General features: G+C 33.3%; 1 protein-coding gene across 1 annotated transcript in view; it reads left to right on the top strand.

Moving 5' to 3' along the window:
• LOC149068694 (valine--tRNA ligase-like) overlaps positions 1-17266 on the top strand; it is a 41169-nt gene that overhangs the window by 2084 nt on the left and 21819 nt on the right. The window contains exons 2-11 of the mRNA XM_089250689.1: positions 256-292; positions 2860-2978; positions 3460-3569; positions 8299-8463; positions 8712-8793; positions 9366-9485; positions 10847-10952; positions 12050-12229; positions 14382-14506; positions 15412-15597. Coding sequence (XP_089106815.1) covers positions 256-292; positions 2860-2978; positions 3460-3569; positions 8299-8463; positions 8712-8793; positions 9366-9485; positions 10847-10952; positions 12050-12229; positions 14382-14506; positions 15412-15597 — 1230 coding nt within the window. The remainder of the gene's footprint in view (positions 1-255; positions 293-2859; positions 2979-3459; positions 3570-8298; positions 8464-8711; positions 8794-9365; positions 9486-10846; positions 10953-12049; positions 12230-14381; positions 14507-15411; positions 15598-17266) is intronic.

Here is a 17266-nt window from a genome sequence, read left to right as displayed (position 1 = left end):
GCATTTTTTAGATTGTGCTAGTTTGTTGGGATAGTACATGGAAAAAAACATAGTAGCATTTGGTTAATCAAGTTTGAACACCCACCCCCCACAAATTGTGATTTTTACACTCCATTAGAGAAACAGTTAATGTTGTTCTTCCTGTTTGTAATTGATTTGCATGAATATCAGTGTTGCACGCTATTTTGTAACATTAACTAAATTGCGTGTATTATAACAATAAGCTGTATGTATATATTTGTTCTTTCATCTTAGGACGATTCCTGTTTGGAAGGTCGAGTTGAAAGGAAAAGTAAGAACCTTGTTTTTGTAAATTCCCGACTCTATGTTATACTGCTGTTTGGCAATTTTTTTTTTTTATTGCCAGGCCTGATTTGGTGCTAAGGTTACAGGCAAGACAGAACACCTAAAACGTCTATGTTTTAGCACCAGGGAGGATGATGTTGGCAACATATCTCTGTTTTGGCATAGTCAAAAATGTGGCGATGAAAGGGTATAGGTTACCTGCTGTATGGACCTATTGGGAATTAACTGTATAACCTTCATGTACAGTACAGTCCCGGTACTCCTGAATGAAACAATTTATAACCCAATTATACTGATTATTATGTTTCCATGATGTTTATGATAAAAAAGAAACTTTTTCTTATTTGATGAAATAATTCTTCAAAGTTATTTTGTTTCGACTTTTATAAATAATTTTATTGGATGTCTTTCAATTAACTGCACACTGAAACTGCTGAGTGTCTTTTTTTTTCAGATTGAAATAATTCACATTCGAGGGGGGGATTTTTATTCTCTCTTGGGATATGGGTACAATGTAGAAGTGGTCTTTTGTGTGCACTGGGGTATTCAACTTCCGATTTCTTCCCTCTAATTACTCTCTATGGAATTTATTTGTTTGGCCATAACTAATAATCAATTAGATTGATTTTTTTATATTGCAGTCAAAATCTGTTATAACTAGAGTTCATAAGAAATATTGTCGTTGTAACTGACTTCTCGTTTTAAGCAGATGTCAATTTTTTACCCTGTCAGGCTATAAGTTGATGAAAATTGCAGCTTTATCTGCATCAAAGCTATCTAAAAGGAGTTTCATTGCAGATAAAGTGGCAACATAAATTATTTCATCTGCAAATGAACAGAATTCCAGTCATGAAAATAATGTTTTTCAATTCTCTTAGCATAGAATTTTAGCATTATCAAAGCAGTTTAGCGGTTGTTCTCAGCTATTATATCACTGGTCACTTCTATAGCTGTATGGATTCATTAATATTTTTTCAGCTAATTGGGGTAAGATTTTTAGCATGATTTGTTCAGCCATCTGGAAACTATTTTATACTGAAGATCCAGTCAGATAAGCTCTGGGCATGATCGTGATCACTTGGTGACTGGGATGGACAATAGAATGAAATAGCATATCTCATGTGCATGGAGGGAAAGCATAAAAATAGGAAGAGTAGGTAAAAAATGTGACCATTCTGTGCCCAATCTTTGTTAGAAATACCTCAAATTAATGTTTACAAGAAATCTATGTGATGAGATATAAGTGTCATCTTTAGTTTAATTTTTTAAGAAACAGCAAGAAAATTGTATTTTGAAAATAGTATTATGTCATAGGTGAAGCTTACCAATTTTCAGCTCACTATAACCAAATATTTTTTGTATCTTTAACATTAACATAATGTGACATTATTCGTCTCCTGTCGTTAAAATAAAATTACACAAGTAAAAATTTACAATTAAATTACAAATTTTACAATGTGCATAAGAAAATAAAAAGAAAAGAAAAAATGATATTTGGATAGACACTGTAGAACAGTTATCTATAACGAGATGAAGAAAGCTGGGACAGGGAGGAGAGCCATAACTGAACGGTTGTAAAATGCTCTCCACCCTATGATGACATCTCTATAATGCACATACATCTTACTTCTTTTGATCTGAAAGAAAGATAAAAAGAACAGGAGTACGTGAGTGGGAAGGCATGTAGGAATTGCCCTTCCCCCCCCCCCCACATCAAATGTGGAGCTGACTGATCTAATGTATATGCATGTATATGAACCGACATCATTATCATCATGCCCTCCAGCAATCATCATTGTGCCCTATCCCCCAGACTTTCAAGTCTATCACCGCCTATGCAGAAGTATTGGTCCAATGGGAATAAATATACTTACTATAACAACCAAAAGCTGGTAAGAAAAAGTTTTATGCTACTGATTTTTTTTTTCTGTTAATTCAATGACAAATTGTTAATAATAAGAAAAATGAATTAAATTAAAAATCAATGAATTAAATAAAAGTAGATTTCATACTGAAAAGATTTAATTTTCTTTAAAATGGATAAATAATTCTTCAAATCTTTTTATTCTGAAATAAACTTACTTTTGTTTCACTAACTGCATTTAGTAAGCAATAGCAGTGCCACTATAACATGGTACAACAATAATGAATGGAAATACTAAAAAATTCAAGCGTTTGCTTAAAAAAATCAAATTCAAACAAATATTATGAAATGAAAAATTAATTTGATCTAATACTAAATTGATAATTATTAATAAATAAAACAACAGGTGCATTCGAATGGAAATGAAAACTAATTTTTTTGTGCAGTAAGTTAATACCAAGTGTCGATTAGTTCGTTGGCAATCACTTGCAAATCACTCATTGTCATGAGATTCTCATTATAAGCCATACTCATTATATCAGACTTTTACTGTACTTATATCTGGAATTTTGAAGAAAGTGCGTAGATATGAGTTAATGAATGTTCCTTTATAGTTCGATTTCAATCTCTAAACTGTGAAGAAAAGTGTTCTTTGGAAGGACTTTCATTTTGTATTTCTCTGGATGCAGGTGTGAGCAATCCTTACCCATCAGCATATAATCCTAAAGAGGTTGAGGAAGGATGGTTCGAATATTGGGAGAAATCTGGTATTTTTAAACCTGAATATGGTGCCATAAAAAGCCAACAGGTACATCTTTATTAGAATATGTTTCTCATGATATCCACTAGCAGTTTAAAATGCATACTTTTCATTTTTAATGATTTTCCTTTTTAATAGCCAACTTGGTTTTTAGAAATATGCATCAGATCTTATTGAAAGAAGAAAAAAAAAAACAAAAGATAACTTTCAAAATAATGCAACAGCGAGTTGTTTGAAAGTGGATTCTCCCTTTGCTTGCTTGGCAAAGTGTGATTTATATTTGATATGCCATTAATTCCATTGTTCTATCATTTTTAGTTTTGGTTTTTTAGTACGGGTTTAAGTGAAGTAGGTGGTAGTACTTCATCATTCTCTGGCTATTTGCATGTGAAAGAAAACAGATCCAATTGCCAGTATAATGAGTGGATAAATCTTGTCCCATGTTAACATGTGGTGGTTGTTTTTGTGAATTTCATGTTTCTCTATTATTTGACAGAAAAAATATGATTTGAATATATTTAAATTTCAGAATGATTCTCAATCGAACTTTTCTATAGTTTTACCACCACCCAATGTGACAGGAAATCTCCATTTAGGTCATACTTTGACTGTAGCTATTGAGGATGCTCTCTGTAGATGGTAAGTTGACATTTTTTTATGATTGGATGTCTCTTCTATTTATACCAACGGCACAAAAATGATGTGGGTGAAAAAGAAAATTCAGAGACATTGTACTATAAAGAGGTAGATGAAAAAATTGTAGAACTTGGGTACTCCCCCTCTTTGCTTAAATACTGCAGTTTCAAGCAGTGCTTCTATGCACCCGTGTATTCATCGTGCTGCATTCTCATAGTGAGGATCCAAGTTTGAATCCTGTTGGCAGCAGAAAACAAAGTTGGCTTCCTGTGGTTTTCCAACTTTTAGGAGTGAATGAGAGCCAGTATTTTATTTGAAGAAGTCTCTCCACAGAGGAGAGGCAGATCTACTACTACTACAACGTAACCGAACATGCACCTCGTACACATTCCTCTATGGCAGTGTTTCTCAACTGCTGGGCCGTGACATCAATCGTACTGGGCCGGAGAATATATTCAATACCCTTTCATTTTTCAAAGCATTTCCATGAATAATTAATTGGGTTATTTCACTATTATGGTACATATTTTAATTTTTCAGTCTAAAACTCAAACTCTCCTAGAGTTCCAGAACAAAGGCTTCCATCCGCAATTGTAAATAATAAGAATTTGGAGTATCCCTCTTCCCCCTTATCGCACTGAAAATCCTTCGTTTTGTTGCAAGGCCCAAAGGAAGGGAAACAGGTCTCTGGTACTCTCCCTCGAAACTACTACTTTTAATTACATTTTTTTCCTTTTCATATTTTTGAGTATCCGTCTTCGTGAGACCCAACAATACAGTAAGGGTGGGGAATGTTTTTCTATACTCTCCATCCCTTTTCCCCAAAAATATACTACTGCTTCAGGGCTCTCTTTTAACAACCAGATGACCCTCTTGTTTGCATGTTCACAGTTTGCCATTGTCAACACCACAGAAATGTCCTGAACACAATAATGCCATTAGAAAACTCAGTATCCCACGTTATTTGGAGACTGGAAAAAAAATCTGTGCTACTCGCCAAGCTGCATAACTTCAAAGGGGAATAATTGTGAGTGATTAGGAATTTCTGGGCAATAGAAAACCACCTTCGACCTGTGGACTCATTATTTATGGCCAGTGGTAAAAACCTCTGGCAGTCTCATTATAACGATTTAGTATGTGTTCTCAAAAACAAACAAAGCATTTTATATATGTGTGGCAAATGTCAGCGACTAATCAGTGAAGCACCTGCTGTATACAGAAAATAGTGTGTTTTGAATCGGTCATCAAGGTGCACATAACTAGGGATAAAGAATACTGTTTTCTTTGCAAAAACGCAGTGAATTATGTTGCGAGAGTTTTCGTTTTGATTTTTTTTCCAGTTTCATATTTTTCATCACTCTGCAAGATGATAATGGATTCAATTCATTAAACGGGTTTTAATTAAAATGGTTTAAATTTATAACTCAATTAAAGAAGGGTTAATTAATTAACTGATTAAATGGGTTTTTAATTAATTAATTAAATAATTCGCTAAATTTAGATTTAGCTAGTATATATCGGTACCATTGAAAACTGAAGGAATCAATGTCAAATAAGAAAATATACTATTGAATTTTGATCATCATTGTTGTTTATTAAATTTCATGCACTTTCAAATGATTTCTTCAACTATTGAAGTTTGAGAGTTTTGTAATTTTTTTTTCTGCTGTTTGTGTTTTTTAACAAAACTCGAGTCTTCCAAAAAAAAGTGAAATAAAAATCAGTAAAACTGAAAAAAGACCATGTTATTTTTGCTGATTTAGTGCTTTCAGAAAGTTCTCACTTTCACACCCTACTGGGCTTGAAATTAGTGATAAGGATACGAGAATAGATGTTGATAAACACCACTTCTTGTCCCTCACATTTCCAGCCTCTGATCCGCTTGACTGAAGAATTCACTTTCACAAAGTAAATTATAGGCATGTAAAAAGATAACCCCCCAGATCTATAGAATAATAAAAAAAAAACACTATCATGGTCAAGGTAAAATTCATGCAATGGCAAAAAAGGTGTCAATATGGTTCGATTAAAAACTCAATCTGTGTGTGAGTGAGCTTAGTTAACAGAAATGGTTTATTCTATTGCATGTCCTCTTATGGCTTTGTCACCTACAGACTATTCAAATGTTGTCACCCTTTTCACGTTATTAAATTATTATTCTTGACCACCGAAATATTAAATTTGCTGCCCCTTCAAACTTATTGCCCTGAGCTACAGGCCGCTTAGGCCCCTGTAAATACACCACTGTCGTTTGCTCTGTCGGAAGTATTTGATTTTTTGGAAGTGAATGAAAATGTACTTATGTCCCACACCCTTAGCTCATTAGCTCATGTTGAATCCAATTTTCTCCAGTTCGGATTGGAATAATATTATTTTCAAATTTCATATTTTGGTGCATTGGTTGCTCTGAAATAATCATTATTCAATCCTCCACCCCACTCACCATGTCATTAAAAGTAGGGAAAAGCAATACAAATCTTCCCACCCCTTTTTTTTGCCTACGTATTATTTTGAATGAATACAAAACAAAAGCCTGCTTTTTGAAAGGAGTGATCCAAATCGAGACTCACTATATACATATAAATTGATCTTTTTCCCAAAAAATTACCTCTGTCGCAATTGCTGAAGTTTTGGGGTGCATGATATGATAGAACAGTGTTCTGTTTCCATTTGTGTTTACTGAATTGCGATAGAATTTATTTATTTATTTCATTTTTATATATTCATGATACATTCCATGAACAACATCACATAATTTGTGGTTACCTTTTGTTTCTGATATATTATACACACAAAAAAAGCTAAACACAAAAGTTACAGTCTTACTGGATTGAATATTAAAATTTGTGTGTGTGAGACATCTATAAAAAACAAACATTGGCGCGCAGTTGGCGAAATCATATCAAGGCTAAGGGTGATAGATGACTACTTGTAGGACAATGGGACGAAATTGCTACTGTACATATACTTACTGACACAGTAGACCCTCTCACACAATAGAGCTATATGGATCACACCTTGCACTCGCACACATGTATACCAGTCTTTTCATTTATAGAAAAATAAGGGTACTCAATGTATTTTATAAAGAGATAATACTGTGGGGAGAGGGGGGTGTTTTCAGTAGACAAATTATCTCCCGAAAATTCACTGAAATGAAAGGGTGAACATCAATTCTAAAGATAGTATGAATAGAAACTCATGGAGAAAGAGTGGGGAGAGGGAAAGTGGTCGGAATTTTTACAAGTCCACTTCAAACACAAAAACTAGGTATTTTCATGAACCTCCCAGGTCTTCTATCTGTGCATTTAAGAGTTAACATGAAGGCAACTTACTTAACATAAAAATTTGAAAATTTACCTTCTTCACTTCAAAATGTGGAGACAGATGACAGCATCAGCAAAACCATGAAACAAAGCATAACTCTGACAACATAAATGTATTAGGGGCCAAACACACATGCATTCAGAACATATATCCTGGCTTGTACAGATTAGTTGGAAATTCCTCAGAGAAATGAGTATGCATAGGTAAGTAGTAGTAGTAGTCCGAAGCAGTGGTAGATGTTTCCACTTGCCTTATGTTCCCACTTTTTTGATAAAATTTTACATTTTTGAATTCACCCTAGGCAATGAAAAAAAAAATCTATAGTGATATCCCAACTTACATCAGTAATTCATTTCAAGACTGACATCTAAATCAAGTTACCAAGATACACTTTTCCAATTGTAATTCCCCTCTCTCTCCTCTGGAGAAGGTAATTCTGCAGATTTTACTTGTTCTTCCTTATCTATTAGTCTTTTTTATGTGACTCTCTTTTGGAAACAATTCTTTGTAAGAATGCGATGTGAAAAGCCTTCCAAGCTTTGTTCGAAATATGTCTGATTTAGACATCATCATTCTTAGGATGAGGCAACGTAAATGCAGGTTGACGTAAGTTGAAGTGTTACTGTATATAAAATGGGATGTCACTCTCTCTGTATATGCTCATTACAAATCTTCAATTTTCATGAAATTTTGTATGCACACTAAACAGGACACAATTTGAGCAATGGGCTACTTGAATTTTTGGAAAATGCCAAGTTTATTAATTCTGAAAATGTCAAAATATGTTGAAGATTGGTAGAAACATTGTTTTTGTATGTGTTACAGAGGTGACAGAAATTCAGTTTCTTCTAACTAGCAAAAAAAAAGTTTTTAAGATGAAACTAATGCTTAGAAAATTGCTTCCTGCAGGAAGAAAATATGTTTTTTTCAATGCTTTTGGGGAGACGGACTCTCTCTCTGTTGATCATGATCAACTCTGAACTTTTTCTTTCTGCCGATTTTGCTTTGAACATCCTCAGAATAAAAATTCGTTAACACATAAATTGTTAAGATATTGGCATTTAGTACTCAAGACATTAATTGCAATCCCATAACAAAGCAGGACATTGAGTAATTTTTGGTTTCTTGCATTTAGTGATGATACAGTGAAACCTTATTGTCACAAAATTTGAGGGACAGAAAATTTAATTTTTCTCTAATAAGACTTTGTATTATGGGAGGGGGGACAATTATTATAACCTAGATTCATTATAACAAAATGTAGGATTGTGAAATAGCAGACGGTTGCACCACACATTAGACTACAGAGTCGATCTTTGGTTAACAGAAGAAGTACCTCGTCAATTTAATTTTGTTGCAGACTTATACGATTGATTGATTTTATAGTTGCATTTGTTTTATGTAGGCATAGGATGAAAGGAAAAGTTGTTATTTGGGTTCCTGGTTATGACCATGGAGGAATCGCCACTCAAGCAGTAGTAGAGAAGAAAATATTTAAAGAAAAGAAGTTGAACAGACATCAAATCAGCGAAGACCTTTTGTACAAAGAATCATCAGAATGGAGAATCAGGTTGATTGAGTTATACTCTTCGTACAGACAGTTTTATTTTTCATAATTCATTTCAATGTGCTGTATTTTCAGAAATTTGATGTTATATTGATCTTGCTTTGAATCAGCTATTTGATATGATCAAATTATTTGTAAAGAGCTGCTCATATTTTAGTTCCAGCATGTTTTTGATTCATTCTTCAGACTTGTGGAGATGGAATTCATGTCTACTTCTAGCTAAAACAATTGAATGTTCGTTTTTTCTTTAGGACTGAAAAAATAATTGAAGAACAATTGAAAAGATTGGGTGCCTCACTTGATTTTACTCGCTCATCATTCACGATGGATTCTGTAAGTGATAGTTATTTTGTCTATTATTAAATGATCAAATATACAGTAATATGTAATGCTATAATCAGACAAGTACCACTTGGCTTTTCTAGAAAAATTAATTTCCTAGCAGTATAACCACAAATACTAAACCATACTGCCACCTCTTGTTTGATCCGTGAAATAGTTGTTTTAAGGAGTTCTTCAGCTCTGTCTATGTTTTCATTTGAACAACTTCTAAGAAGACTTCAAAAGCTATGATTTCTTTATGCCACATTTTTCAGTTAAGGTTCTTATTTTCTGTGTTTGCTTCTTATTATTCACTGTTTAAAATAGCTGTGCAATCAAATTTGCTTCCAAATATCAGAACTAGTTTAACGCCACCTCACTTAAACTCATAATTTTATCTGATCGTAATGATGAATTGAACATGTGAATAATTGGTTGTTCCATTATTTCCTATTCCTAATCTTTTTTATGGCATTATTATGTATATAAAAGGATTTCTAAGATGTTATTGTTGTTGAATTAGAAAAAAGCATTGTTTCTTCTTCTTTGCGAAATTTTTTTTCCATTGCAGTTTCTATTTATAGCATACATCAAATGCTGTTGTAAATACTTTCATCAAATTGTTTGACGAGAATCTCATATACAGGAAAAAAAAGATGGTCAACTGGTCATGTGCCATGCGTTCAGTAATTTCTGACATTGAAGTAAGTGAAGTAAATATTTGTATTCCATCTGTGTTTGTGAATTTTTATTAATTTTTCTTCTAGACCCTCTTTTAGAGAAACCTGCGATTATTGAAAATTCGTCCTATAAAATTTCAATTTAGCTTGTGAAGACAGTATGACCTGTCATTATAACAAACATTCAGATTGCTATGCATAAGCTTACATACCATTTACTAAAACCACTGTCAAAAATGTAACTAACCTTAGAACTTAAACTCATCGGCCATACAGTTGATGTTCGTTATATATATACTATATTATATTCTATATTCTCTACTTATATTCTATACCTTATTGTCATCATTCCATTATAACAATCGGTATGATAAGTCACAAAGTTTTTTCTATTTACTCCATGTTATCTTTCATCCAATATAATGAGCTTAAAGGTCCATTCAGTCATATAAAATGTCCAAACTTAGCTTTGTCCCTCCTCTTTTCTTTTGCATAGGAATGTATAAAGTCCATGATTTTTTATTTGCCTAAATCGTGTGTGTGAACTTGACTCTTCATATTGGAAAACTTGGTGAATGAATGCATGAGTGTAACTAATTATTAGTTTTATTATTGTGTTCTAACCTGATGCATTTTTACTGCAATCTGTTCACATGAAAAATATAGTTTTTTAATTTTGCCCAAATATGAATTCTGATAAGAAGCTGATTTTTTTTTCAGATGTTCACTATAATGACCTCCCAATATACCGTCCATTTTTGGGGAATGAGAGTGGGGGGGGGGGGGGGTGAATGCATATCAATGGTATCAAGCTTTTTTTTTGCCTTCCAACACATGAGATATACTGTATTTCTTCGTACAAATTGAGATGATTGAATATAGGAAGTGTATAAACAAAGGACACTTAGAACTCAGTCACATATGGGTCCTTTTTAAAATTTGTTTTTTGTTATACTGTATAAATCAACCAACATTTGTTAATGCATTGATTGCATTCAAAATGTGTAGAAGAAGTATGGATGTCATAGCTGCTGATTGTGAGAGTGTGATTTAGGGATTATCATTGCCCTTCTACAACAAATTACGTTCATAGATAGGAGCTAGTCACTCTGATGAATCACTAGACATGGTGGTGTAAGTGATGACGCAATCACACATAGCTGTTACTAGTGGTTCTAACAGATGTGCATAAAAATTGTCAGCATAGCAACAGGGGTAGGATGATTAATGCTTGCTAGGATCATGGTATAATGGGAGCTGCATTGTATCAGCTATATGCATAAGTATACATATTTTTCTGAGATATATTTTTCATCTTATTTGTTCTAGTTCAGCACTGTATTTTTTATTCTCACATACTTATTCATATCTCAAATTTTTATAAGGTCAATCATGTGGAAGTTGGTAGCAACAAACTGAATGTACCAGGTCTTTCTGAACCTCTTGATGTTGGCTTCCTAGACTTCTTCTTGTACCCACTGTGGGATTCCGGTGTGTTGATGCTTTAATTTTTTTTATTTATACAGTGATACTTCCAACTCTGAGTGATCTAAGTTGAATGCAAAAAGTAATTGCCAGACTTCATCAGTTAATACGCGCAGAATCATGCAAGGGAAAATTAATTTAACACATAAAACTTTGGCGAGCCAACAGCTTCATTTGACTTTACTGTGTACTGCATTCATCTTACACACAAAACTACTTTTATTCTATACATAGAATACAATGGACTAAGCCAAGCTAATTGATTTCCATACAAGTATTCTTTTTAGAGAGCATAAAAAAATACAGGATATTCATTATTGCACATGGGAAAATTTGATTCAAGATTCAAATAACTCTCAGGAATCAATTAACAATACTAGTCAAGGTACTATTTTATTAGAGCAGTGCTTCAAAATGGAAAATATCCGGACCCCCCCTCGCGGGTAGGGGGGGAGGGAGGGCAATTAAAATGATCTAGTGAAGGAGGCTGTAGGAGGTTATGGATATCCATAACCATGAGTTAACTTAAGTTGAGAGGCAATGGGGAAATTTTTTATGAAGAAGGGGGCAGTAGAACAAAAAGGCTTGGGGAAACTTTGTATTAGGGTTTTGATGCTGATGCCAGTATTAGTTTTTTATTCGATGCATTATTCTATTGAATGAATAAGATTAATATGAAAAATTATCTTCAGAAAGTTTTGAAAAGAAAGGCAAGGACGTTATGTGTATAGAACATTTTAGTTTGATCAATGTTAATACAGTAAAAATCCTGATGATACTCTCTATAAAGATTTCAATCTCTGGTCCCCATACATTTTTCATAATGTTGATATATTCCAATCTATAACAATAAATCCTTTATAACGATATGTTTTTCCTGTCCCTTGAGTATTTTTTTATGTACAAAATTCACTGTATCAATCAAAAGATATACACACATTCACCATGAAATGTAGCAACAATTTCAATAAGGCACTAACAGACAGATTTAAGCCAAACAATCAAAAATATAATTTTGATTCACTGATATGAATAAAATTTGGTATTTTTTTCATATTCAGATATTGATTTGTAAATGATTGCGATTATATATTTATGTTCAGATGAAAAAGTTTGTGTGGCAACCACACGACTGGAAACTATGCTTGGAGATTCAGCATTGGCAGTTCATCCATCCGATGATAGACATAAGAAATTCATTGGAAAGTTTGTCAGACACCCATTTAGTGGTGAAAAAATTCCTATTTTGAGTGACGAGAGTGTTAACAAATCATTTGGAACTGGTAAGATCTAGTTAGTAATTCAGAACTCATCATATCACATAACATAATTCATTGCTCTTCTAGTTTTTAAATGAGTATTGAAGTATTGTGTACTATATATATTTTATGTGTGATGTATAACAAGGACTTTACAATCTCTTTAAAAATGTTTCACACCAAACGTTTTGTGTGGTAGTAATGAAATTATGTATAACAAGGACTTTACAATCTCTTTAAAAATGTTTCACACCAAACGTTTTGTGTGGTAGTAATGAAATTTGATTATATACAGGGCGTCCATAATTGAAAGACCCAATATTAAAGTAGCCTACAGGCAAAATCAGTCATCAGAAAAGTGTGAAATTGTGGAGGACTTCACATGAAAAGTGATGGGAATTTGTTTCAGGGGGAGAAAAAATTAGATGCACATTTCGCCACCAGGGGTCGTTTCACTTTGAGCACCTGTAGTAAACATGTAAATTTATACAATGTCACGCAGCAGCTGTTATAAAACCAAGAAACATTCGCGGAGATCTTGTTTCTCAATGTGTTTGCTGCTACAATGTCGATAAGTTTACCAGATCATGCTTTTTTGGTCAAATTGTTTTACCAAAACAGCAGTTCCGCAGTAACTGCTCTTCAAAAATATCAGACTTGGAAGAGGATTCGAAAAGGTTCAATGAATGTTAAACCACAGGATCATTGGCTGTTTGTCCTGGAAGAGAAAAAACTCATTTCTATAGATGCAGTACAGGAGGTTTCGTTTCAGGTGGAAGGTGACAGAGCTTCAAATTCTCGTGGTAGTGTCAGGCTTGTAGCACAGACGTTGTATAGGCCATGCTCAACTGTCCATAAGATCATGCGGAATATGCTCCGATATTATCCGTACAAACTTTCATTTGTGCAGCAGATGCTTCTACATAATTATGACACTTGACTTGGGTTCTTACTGCAGTTTCTAGCTCACGTTGAGGTCGTTTCAGAATGGCCTTGGAATATCCTCTGAACAGATGAAGCACGTTTTCATTTCGATGGTGCAATATTCACAACTGCTGAATTTTGGAACCAGAAAATCTGCACGCTATCTTAGAGGTTCTGTTGCATTCACCAAAAGTGACGGTATGGTGTGGATTTACTGCATCATTTATTCTCAGTCCCTACTTCTACGAGGAATTACATTCTACAGGTCCAGTGACATGTTCCATCACCGGGAAACAATATGCATTGCTGTTACAGAACGAAATTGTTCCTGCTCTGCAAGCACGTCACTGGCTTGCAGACACAATATTTATGTAAGACAAAGCTCCACCACACATTGCAGTGTGTGTTAATAATGTTCTTAAAACACATGTTACAGAAGAATGTGTCATCAGCCTGCACTTCTCTAATCTATGACCTCCCTGATCCCCGGACAATAATCCATGCAATTTTTGGCTTTGGGGCATTTGAAATGTCTGGTAAGTTGCGACAGTCCAAGAACTTTACCTGACCTTAAAGGCAGCATTTCACGCCACGTGCTGATCATTTCCGCGCACTCACTTTGGTCAGTTGTAGAACATGCCACAAGTAACAATTGTTAAAATTGTAAACTTTTGCCTAAATGTGTCGTTTCTTAATAAAAGGCCTTCTGGTGGCAACATTTGCAACTAATTTTTGTTCCCCTGAAACAAATTCTCTTCACTTCATGAAGTCCTCTACAAAATTTCACAATTTTCTGATGACTGGTTTTTTGCTGTAGGCTATTTTAAAATAGAATTTTTTAATTATGGATTCCCTGTATATGGACTTTATTTTGATAAATGTGAATTCCCATATGTTGAAATGCTTTTATAACTAGTTTATGTTTTTCAATTATTATTTTTTAACTTAAATTTTGTATCTTATCATGATGATATGACTATGTTCTTGAATATGGATCTTTAGTGTTCAAGTTGTATATTTTTGGCAATGCCATCAATTTGTGATATTTGAAACTTTTGAAGGAGTGAAATTTCTATCCAGGAAAAGTTTGTCTGAGAGTTAACTAATTTATTTTCTCTCAAAAACTTGTTGCTGTTTAATCAGGCCTAATTTCATCTGTTTTCAGACTTTTGCTTTCTAACGATCTAAAAAATGATTGAATTTTTTTTTTCATGTTAAAAAATATACTTTTCTTTCTCCCTCTCCCTTTAAGGAATAGTCAAGGTCACTCCAGCTCATGACTTCAATGATTATGAACTGGGACACAGGCATAATCTATCTGCCATAGATGTATTTAATGATGATGGGTTAATCAGAGATGGTATAGAGAATTTTGGTGTAAGTAATTGTTAACATAATATGTAATTTTTATGTGAGTAATTATGAGACGTGCATTTCATAAAGTGAAGCAAAACTGTAACAATTTCTTGCGATTCTAACTAATTATTAACTCTAGAATGACAGAAATTTTGAACTACCTGAAATGGCGAAAAGCAGCCATTTTGACTGCTATATGAAACATTCAATATAAATTATTGGTCTTTACCAAAACATAAATTGGCATCTGTTAATTTTCTTTGACATATTTTTGCAATAAATCCTTTCCTATGCTCATTTTTATTTTGAATTTCGGACAAAATATCCAGTTGCATGACACATACTTTTGTGTTTTGTTACTGCAAAAAGAGTTTCTGATTGTAATTCTTTTTGTGCTCTTTCACTGTTTCATTTTTACGTGGCAGTTCACTGACAAGGTTTAGAGTATAATATAGTGAAAAATTTACAAAGACACTACACATACGTGAAATGAAAAGCCCTGAATAGCTGCATAATATTCAAAATTCTAAAGTGTGTACCTAAGGCAGCTGTTTAATGCCAATCTCATTATGCTTAGGAAAATATCTATGGTATATATAATAGAGTTATAAAATATCTTAAGAGTTTCTGGCAGTAATTTCTAGATTTTCCCACAATTTTTCAACTTGTTTGTGCATGGTAATCAAGACTTAGATTTTATTTGCTTACCAACTGTAGATCTAGGGAGTGATTTGTCCATTCATCACTATCTTCAAGGAGAAGAGTTCTTTGGTCCACAGAGTATCGTTATATCATGATTTCACTATATCCTGAGAAAAAAAAAGTTAATTCTATTTTTTTTTAAAATCTTTTATTGGGAAAAAATATTAAATTGCATGGTCTTATTTTATCTCATTTGTGTTTTCAGATAACAATTTTTTTTATAGGGCATGCATAGGTATGAAGCTCGGAAAAAGATGAAAGATAAGCTTTCAGACCTCGGTCTCTATGTGGAAAGAAAGGCACATCCGATGACCTTGCCAATATGTAGCAGAACAGGAGATATCATAGAGCCTAGATTGAAATCACAGTGGTATCTTGACTGCAAAGTAATGGGTATAAAAGCCACGAGGGTAATTAATAACTTAAATTAATATTTTTAATTAAAATTGCAGAAAACTTACAAAAAAAAAAAAAAAAAAAACAGAAGACAGTACGAATTCATTAAAACCTATAGTGTTCATTTCTTTGATTTTTAACTGTAGAACTTTTGTTAAATTTCTAAAGCAGCCTGCTAGAACATAGTTTTTCATTATTAGTTCCAATTTCTTGTGTCACATCTATTGATTAAAAGAGAGAATTTCAATAACAAAAAGTAGATACGTTACCCAATGGTACACAGGTGTACACTTACATTTACTATCAGAATCTCGTTCTTTAAACCTTTGGCACAACCTTGGCCATATTTGGCATTTTAATGCATCCCTATGGACCACCAAGCTATATGTTCTCAAAGAGGCTAAGCATTGAAGACGCCTGATCAATATAAACCTAATTAAAAAAAAAATTATTCAAATACACATTCTCCAAGTTCAAAAAAGTGTTACTTATCTATATATATAAAATTGATTTTCTGTATGTCTGCCTGTCTGTCTGAATGCATGTTCTCTATACAAATCTATTTCGACCAGTCTCTGTAAAATTTTCTGACACACAAAACTGGGCCCGACTTGAACAATACTTTACAAGTTTGTCAGAGCTGAGTGAATGCTCGAAATAGGTGAAAAGCTATCAGGCATCAATGGTTTTTGGGCCTCAACAATGACTTTCGGAATGTTTACTTTGGCTACTTAACGATGCCTTTTGGACATACATATGCCTCCACAGTGTTTTGCTCCTTCTTTAATGCTGCCAGTACATGGAGAAAATCCATACACTGGCGTGAAACATAAATAAAACTGGGTACTGTAGCTAGTAAAGAATATTATCTGAAGTTGGTTCCAGCCGTGTCTCTTTTGGTTATTATGCATTCATCTTTTATAGAAGATAATCTTCAATTAATGATTAGAATCACATGACAAAGCAGAGAAGGCAGAAATTGACCATTCTTAGTAGAATTGATTAAAATCTAGTGAATATTATCAATGCTCAATCAGTATAGAACCCCATCCTAAAAAAAGCATCTTTTTCTTATGAGCATGGGAAAATTATGGATAAGCCTGTAGAAATTAGCTGGACTGCAAAAATATTATAAATCCTGTATTGTAGAGCATTTAGTTATACAGATTTGTGACAGTAAACATCTTTTAAACTGTTAAAAAACAAAAAAAACGAAATAGCTGTTATGGGTATGGGAAGGTTTTTTTTTTTTATGGCCAAAAATCCTCGAATCATTCTATAAAAAAAGGAAAGTTTTTGTAAATTCCCCCACTCGTTTTCTGAATGTCCTTGACTTAATAACGAGCCCTATGACAATTGTTAAATCCAAGTTTTACTGTGTGTATCTGTATCTTTTATAGTAATTCTGAACATGCTTATGTATTCATTCTAAATATTTCTTTAAGAGCTCATGACAGGGTATCTCATAAATTTGTAAAAATTTCTAAAAATTTAAGGAATTGGTAAATTTAAATACGGATTGCAGAAAAGTTACTCTCACAAAGGGGGTCATTGTTTTTGGTACAGGAAAAAAAATCAGTTCACATTTTTATTGAATGAGAATAGTACTGCACAAAAGCAAGTCACTGGAAATATGAAAATCATAGTCCTATAAAATGCAGGGTGTACGATTAACAGATCATT

The sequence above is a fragment of the Pholcus phalangioides genome, unplaced genomic scaffold (genome assembly GCF_987345545.1).
Source record: "Pholcus phalangioides strain wild (caught in Gottingen) unplaced genomic scaffold, Ppha-v1.0 ptg000024l_1, whole genome shotgun sequence".
Classification (NCBI taxonomy): domain Eukaryota; kingdom Metazoa; phylum Arthropoda; class Arachnida; order Araneae; family Pholcidae; genus Pholcus; species Pholcus phalangioides.
The sequence above is the reverse complement of the archived record's forward strand: the minus strand, read 5'-3'. Positions and strand labels throughout refer to the sequence as shown.